We start from the raw sequence: 7,590 nt of genomic DNA on the forward strand, positions 1-7,590 counted from the left end.
CATTGGTAGAAGAGTAAAGAGCACTTGTAGGTGACTTTGTCATCACTGCTGGTACCTGACAGGAGAGGGCCTTCAAACAGCCCCTCCCTGTGTCGTTACTTGTTGCTGCCTCCCAGACAGGAGAATGGGTTCTGCAGGAAGGGCACAGATACTCCCGCGGGCTCCTCCCATGGTGAGGGTGATGGTAACAAAAGTCACATTATGGCAGACCCTCGATGTGCAGGCAAGGCTCAGTTTGTGACCCTCATCTTTGGACCAGGATCCAGTTGTCCCTCTTTCTTAGGCCAGGCTATCTGCTCATGTAGCCACCCAGGCTCCATCCAACATGTTATGAGTGTTGTTTGAGCAAGAAAGGCTTGCAAGGATGTGCACTTATTGAAGGAGTAGAGACAGGTACATTTAACTATAAGGCAAGGTATGAAGTAACAGGTGCTAAAAGAATAATTTAGGCAGGATATGCTTAAAATGAAGAGATTCCACATGTAGAATGCCACATGGGCTTGGTCCTGTTGTTAAAGTACTGGAGCAGCATTTCCAAATCCTGGCTCCCTGAGATGCCAAGCTGTTGGTAGGTGTCCCTCGGGGTTTTATAGTAAGACTAGTGGCCCAGTGCACGGATTCATGCACATTGAAAGGACATTAATTAGAAGGTGGCTGGCGGGGCAGGACTGGGCAAGATGGGCTGGGCACGCCCTGGCGCCAATCTCCTGTGGTCCCTCCCTGGCCGGTTGCACCTGGGGTGGCGCTGTGGCTCAAAGGGCATCTGTGGAGTGAGTAGGGTCCCTCCGGCAGGTGGGGTCCCCCGGCCTGGCCTACAGGGATCAGGCTGAAACTGGCTCTCCGACATCCCCTGAACGGTCCCAGAGTGTGAGAGGGCACTCTGCAAAGTTGCTGTCATACAGGGTGTGGAATGCAAACGCAAGTGTGCAGTAAACTAGATTCGGAGCCAATAGTGCCCCAGCAACAACATAACCCATGGCCAAAGGTGGAATCGCGTGGCCCTGCGAGGAACCTCTCTGGTTTCGGGGTGCATCACCCATGAACTGTCACTGCCAAGTCACTGCAGCTTGGCAGCTCCTGCATTGAGCATCTGCCCCCTGGTGGTCAGTGCGCATCATAGCGACCGGTCGGACAGTCGGACACTTAGCATATTAGCCTTTTATATATATATATGATTCTTGAGGGGAACCCTGGATCAGACAAGGCTAGCACAGTGGTGTCCCATGGCCTCCTCAGCTCTCAGTATCCTGATGTGAGTCTTAAGATCTGAGGAGCTGTGGGAAGGCTTTTTGGAGGATTCTAAGCCAGCCCATAACATGAATGGAAATTTCACCCAAATACAAACTAGACAGAGTAATATAGTACATTTCCTCCCCCTCGATGAGCATTTCTGGCCATAGAACCTTTATTTAGAGAACACCTTGTGACTGTAATGTCCCACACAAGGCTGGTCTCTTTCCCTTCTTGTGTCTATGTGGACATTGTAAGCCCCTGGCTCCTGTGGAAGTGGCCACTGTACAAACATCCCAAGATGACACACCTGGACCCGCTGCAAAACACCTTGGACTTGTTAGAAGGGCAGACTCTCGGGCCCACCCCAGGGCCAGCGAACCAGAACCTGCATTTCTAACAAGATCTCTGGGTGGCCTGTTGCACACAAAGGTGAGCAGCACAGAACAAAGACAGGTACTATTATTCGTTAACTACTAAATCCATAGCTAGTAACGTATTTATCTCCAGAAATAGCAGTTGTTTAACACAAAGATCTGACCAAGAACTCTCCAACTCAAAAAACATGAGTGTGTTTTTTAGATACTGATAGTCCTTACCATCTAGAAGTGCATTCTGAAATGTGTGGCTGAAATGATCTGATGTTGGGATTTGAACAGAAGTGATGGGAGCAAAGAATGGGTGGGAGATGTGGGCCTAGATTGGCCACAGATTGATGAAGCTGGTGAAGGATATGTAGGGAGAAAACAGTCGCTATTCTACTTTTTTCCTTCTTTTTTAAATCCTCACCTGAGGATATTTTTTTCCAGACAGTGCAGAAGGGAAGGAGGTGGCGGGGGGAGGGAGGGGAAGAAATGATGTGAGAGAGATACATCAATTCGTTGCCTCCCGCATGTAACCCAACTGGGGCGGGGTATTGAACCCGCAACTGAGGTGTGTGCCCTTGACAGGGAGTCAACCCAAGACCCTTTGGTCCACAGGCCAACACTCCAACATCTGAGCCAAACTGGCCAGGGTTTGCTCTACTTTTTGAAAACAAATTTAAGTTTGTTTTATATTTCTCACAATAAAAGATTTAAAATTCGGTTCAGGCTCTACTCAGAATTTTCCAAGGCTTTTTATTTCATTATATCATGCAGTTTATTCATGATGTGCCAGGCACTGCTACAGGGACTGAGTGAATAAAACAACGGCCCGTCCTCATGAGGCTTTCACTCCAGCAAAGGAGGAAGGCAGTAAATCCTGAAGACTGTATGGCAGGATGTTCCATGTTTTTGTCCACAGAAAAAAAACCCAGTACCTAAGACCCTGCTGTACACACTTAAGTCTCTCTCCTCTTATTCAACTGTTGTCCTTACTCACGGTCACATCCACCAGTTTTCTTGTTTCTGGGAGGGCCTTTGCACTTGCTGTTTCTTCTGACAGGAATGTGCTTCCCCCCATGGCAAACTGACCCCTTTCTCCACTTATGTCTCCTCCAGGCCACCCCACAGTTTCTGCTTTCCACTCTGTGCCGTTTGCCTGTTTGTTTGACTGTCTTCCCTGACAAATCTCATATAAAGGGAAGCACTGCTCTGATCCCAGCAACCAGCTGTGCCAGGCTCACAGTAGGCTCTCCTGCACACTTGTCAAAACAGTGAGAGTTCAAAACAATGAGCGATTCTGAGATTCTTCCCAGAGGACTAGGGTACCATTACATGGCAAGTCGATGGGAAATTCCAGTCTTCACCGTAGAGAGACCCAAGTTCATTCACCTTCTCCTGGAAGTCCTGATGGTGGCGAGTCTCCTCCAGTCTAGGTGGCAGGCCACCACCAGCTGATGTGGTCTTACCTTGTGTCCTCTGCCCACAGGTCGTGGATTCCCAGCTGGTGTGCATGATGAATGAAAACAGCGTTGATTATATATCTCGATTCAACGACTTGGCCCAGGAGCTGTCCATTGCCGAGCCCAGCCGCCGAGAGGTTCTGTTTGATGGCAGTGGAAGTGGCCCCCCTGTCAGTGACCTATCCCAGTGAACATACAACGTGCCTCGTGGTGGGGGCATCCTGGAGGCGTCAGAGGAGAGCTTACAGGGCTGGTGGTCCAGTCCTCAACTGTGCTAGGTGTAGAGGAAACACAAATCTAGCCCAGGACCCCCAGAAGATGGTCAGAAGAGAGACACCTCTGCACCCCAGAATACACAAAATGCTGGAAGCTCTAACCCAACGGGGAGAGGGCAGTAGTGGCCTGAGAGATGAGGACGAGTCCTGGGATGTCACAGCACTGTGGCATTGGAGCCATTCTTCGCCAGCCGTGGGATCTCATATTGGGGGTCTGTGTAATGACCACATTTCTGCCCGTGCATCTGCCTTGGTGGTTGTGTTGGACAGTTCAGTGGGTTTTCTTTCTGAAAGAAAGGGGAGTGGGTGTGTGCCCCAGCGTAGTCGTTGTGCCCTGGGGAGTTATAATCTCCCTGCTCTCTATTAGGAGACTCCAGGTCATGGCTGCATTCTTTCTGCCAAACCTGTACCACACTTTGATTGCTTCTCTGCAGAGTGATGATGGAAGGGGATGAGGGGGTGACAGGGGACAGCTGGGTCTGGCCTGAGCTTTGCTTGGTGGTATCTGTACCCTAAGACAGCGGACACTTCAGGGGACACTGATCACAGGACAGCAGAAGGGTCCCAGGGCAGCGTAACTGGAGCCATCACCTCAGAGATACTGATCCTTGCCTAGTGCTTCCCTATCTAGATGTGTTTTCTGAACAGGACGGGGGGAAAAAATCATGTCCAGGTTCTATGGACTTTTAGAAAAGAATCCTGCTAAGCTTGTTGGAGAATGTTTTTCTTGTGTTTTAAGAATTAGACAATGAGGAGGTAAACCAGTTTAGTTGGTTTCCTTCTTGCATCCATCTACAAGTTTCTTCTAGGTGATCTATAATGTTACTTCTCTTTATTGGGACGATCCTAAGCACTTGTTTAACTAACCACAGTTAAGACTTTCCTGATGAGTCCTTGAACTTCTGATGTGTTACTGTTTAGCATCTGAGACAAATGTACTTTGCAGGGGAATTTCTTTTTTTTTTCTTTTTTTTTTTTTTCTTCAGTTTTCTCTTCCTTTCATTGGCCTAAGAGCAGAGCACACTGTGATGCGCAGGTTTAATCCCCCATGTCTCCTTTTGCCCAGTGGTCTCTTATTTTGCTCCTTCCTGTTCAGGGAATGCAGACAAGGGTCATACATACTGATGCAGTTAGAGCACTACCACATCCCTGTATTGTACTCAGTGAGCCTCCTTGGGTGACCAGTTGTCACCATTGCAAGTAGTCCAGTGTCCAGTTCTTCCCCAGAATGGAGCTAACAAGGCTCCTGTGTTTGCTCAGCCTTGGGAAACTCAACACTTAATTCACCCTTTAGCCACATTATGTGTGGCCAGAAGCCAATGCTCTTGTGTTGGACTAGTAATACCTGAGCCACCATCCCACCTGCTGCCTCCCTCTCCCCCGGTAGCCAGGATCATCCACCTGAACCAATCTTCGTTCTGTTGCTCACCTTTCCTCTTCCCCTGACTGGTGGAAAATGGCAGCTCTTGATCCTCTACAATGGCAGGATCAAGGCAGTCCTGGTCCTCTACAGAGGCTTCTCCCCAATGAGAGAGCAGCCTGTGTGAAAAGGAAAGGTCTTTTGTGTGTGCAAGAAGAGTGGACACTCTTGACCCCATTGTCTCACCAGCTGTTTGCAGCCCTTTTAGGCTGCAAGCAGGGTCATTCGCTCCCAGCCATGGAGGAGACAGGACAGTTGGCTTCTAGGCAGTAGCTTCTTTTCTTTGTTTCAATTGTTTCTGAAGCTTTGCCTCTAATGTGGCTTCCTTCTTTTAGATCTGGTTCTAGGCACCAACATCACTAAAAAAAAAAAAAAAAAGCCTTCTAGGCTCTTAGGAAAAGTCTCAAAGCTCTGGAGATATGAAAGAAAGGGACATGCTACCACTTTATTAAGAGATATAGACAACATTGAACCAGAGTATTTTTAAGCTACTTGTGTTTTGTGATCAATGTATCAGCTTTCTGAAATTATCACCTTTTATTGAGCTGAACAATATCAGGATCGATCTCTCTCTCACTCTCTGACACTCACTCTCACTCTCTGGGCATCTGACTGTGTTAGGTCTGCAGTAGGGTAATAGACCAGGCCACGTTTAGGCCATGACTAGCTTCCTCGTACTCCTCCCCTGTCTGGGACCAGAACCCCAAGTAACATTAGAGCTGCATGTGATGCCCAGTGGCAGTGTGTACTGTGCCAGAGACAGTAGGGCTCCTGAGTTGCTTGTTCATCAGGGTCACCTCAAGGCAGTCTAGTTGGTAGGTTGGCACCTGTCACCCCAGTGACATCTAAGAGGAGAAAAACTCTGGAGACTCGGATCAGCTTTTGTAGCTATTTAGCTGCAGCCCCTGCCTGGGTTTCTGGCATAGAATCCTTTTGGGAGTACCTGACTGGCCAGTGTCATTCAGTGGGGAAGTGGGTTAGGGAGGAGAGTAGACTGACTCTTCTCACCTCTAATAAAACTCACAAGATTCCAGAGAATTCTGCTTCCCTAGCAACCAGAGAAGTGTGTATGTGACAAGCCAGTTCTCCAGGCATAACCCAGGTGTGAGACTCAAAGCTTTCCTATTTAAATTTAGAAATTGGCAAGGGAAGGGGTGGTGGGTATGTTGTATGTTTGGATGGGGAAGAAAAGCTCCACTGACCTGTAGGAGATGTTTTTTAAGTGGAATCCTTTTCAACTCAAAACAGATATGAAAAGCAAGGTGAAGAACACACACACAAAGTAATTGTTAATGGCTGGAATTTTCAAAAGACCCAAGCTTCCCACCTGCTGCATCTTTCTCTGCCTTTCCAGTGGAAGTCGACATAGTCTCAGTATGCACCTGTGGCTTCCTTGTGCATTTGCATGTTATAATTAAGAATAGATCAGTTTCTGAGACCTATTTCCATGGTCACTCTAATGTCTGGCATCTTTTTGCTGATTCATCTTTTGTAAAGAGTGAGATTGTCTCTGGTCTCAAGGGAGTTGGTGTTGTGGCCTTAATTCTTATTGTGACTATCCAGTGGTAAGCATTTTCTTCTTTAGAAAATGCAGAGGCAGATCGAAGTTTATGGTTCCACATGAGGTTTAGGATCACATTTTCTTTTCTCTGTATCTTCTAGGTGTAGAGCACTTGCTCTGGGAGTGGGGATAATTGGAAACATTTCATAAGTTGATCTACTTGCTTTCCTACATCTCTGGGTTCTCAGCCTCGGGCCCATTCTTTATCATTCTGTGTACTAGTGATGGGTTTCCTTTTCAGTGTAATAGCTTTTTTACCATCCAATCCAAACCTGTGCAGAGAAAAGTTATGGAATAGAAACACTGGAAATAAGTGGACGAGAACAGCAGCTGCTGTGGGTTTTTGTTGTTTAAAACTTTGAGACCTATCAGATGCATTTGTGAGGAAATAGGGCACTTTGTCTTAAGGGGGGAAAAAGAAAGAAACCACAGCAAACCTTTCCTGACTGTCAAAGCTCTCTCCTAATCCCACAGTAATTTGTAAGTCATGTTAAGTAAGTTCAGTCTTGGAAGCACTACAGCAACCTGTACCCTGCATTCTGTAACAGGATAACTGGCTCCAGAGCTTCTGGTCTAGGCAGCAGAACTCACTGCTGTTTCTTTTAATAATCGTTAAGCCATATCATCTAAGGTTTTCGGCTTGTTTGAGATGTGAATTTGTTTAATAGATAATAAATATACATATACAGTGTATGTATAAAGCGGAATGCCTGTCCTTCCTGATTACTTTTTGTACCATATTGTAAATTACATTATTTATTCTTTACCAATTTTGGGAATAAAAGGTGTTTTGGTTATTTAATATAATAAACAAAAGCTGTTAAACTTCTTATGTTTAAATTTCCAGTTTAACTTGTAAATCTGTTTTTATTATTGTGCATAAATACATACTAATACTTGATCTAATAATTATTGTTTCTGCCTTTTTTTTAAGTATGCACTTTTTTTAAATACACTTTATTGATTTCAGAGAGGAAGGGAGAGGGAGAGAGAGATAGAAACATCAATGATAAGAGAGAATCATTGATTGGGTGCCTCCTGCTCGACCCCTATTGGGGATGGGCCCGCAACCTGGGCATGTGCCCTTGGCTGGAATCAAACCTTGGACCCTTCAGTCCACAGGCCAGCACCCTATCCACTGAGCCAAACTGGCTAGGGCTAAGTATGCACCTTAGAAACAATTCAAGTTGGTTGCACATTGTCCTATGCACAGAAAGGCTGCAGGTTCAATTCCTGGCCAGGGCACATACCTGTGTTGCAGGTTCTACCCCACCTCCCC

General features: G+C 46.6%; 1 protein-coding gene across 1 annotated transcript in view; it reads left to right on the forward strand.

Annotated features, from left to right (window-relative positions):
• Window positions 1-7,139, forward strand: part of CRAMP1 (cramped chromatin regulator homolog 1) — a 70,948-nt gene extending 63,809 nt beyond the window's left edge. Inside the window, exon 21 of the mRNA XM_079791570.1 lies at window positions 3,082-7,139. Within this exon, the coding sequence (XP_079647696.1) occupies window positions 3,082-3,246 (165 nt within the window). The 3' untranslated portion in view covers window positions 3,247-7,139. The remainder of the gene's footprint in view (window positions 1-3,081) is intronic.
• Window positions 7,140-7,590: the final 451 nt, after the last annotated feature.

This window comes from Cnephaeus nilssonii, assembly GCF_951640355.1.
Source record: "Cnephaeus nilssonii genome assembly, chromosome: 2".
Classification (NCBI taxonomy): Eukaryota; Metazoa; Chordata; class Mammalia; order Chiroptera; family Vespertilionidae; genus Cnephaeus; species Cnephaeus nilssonii.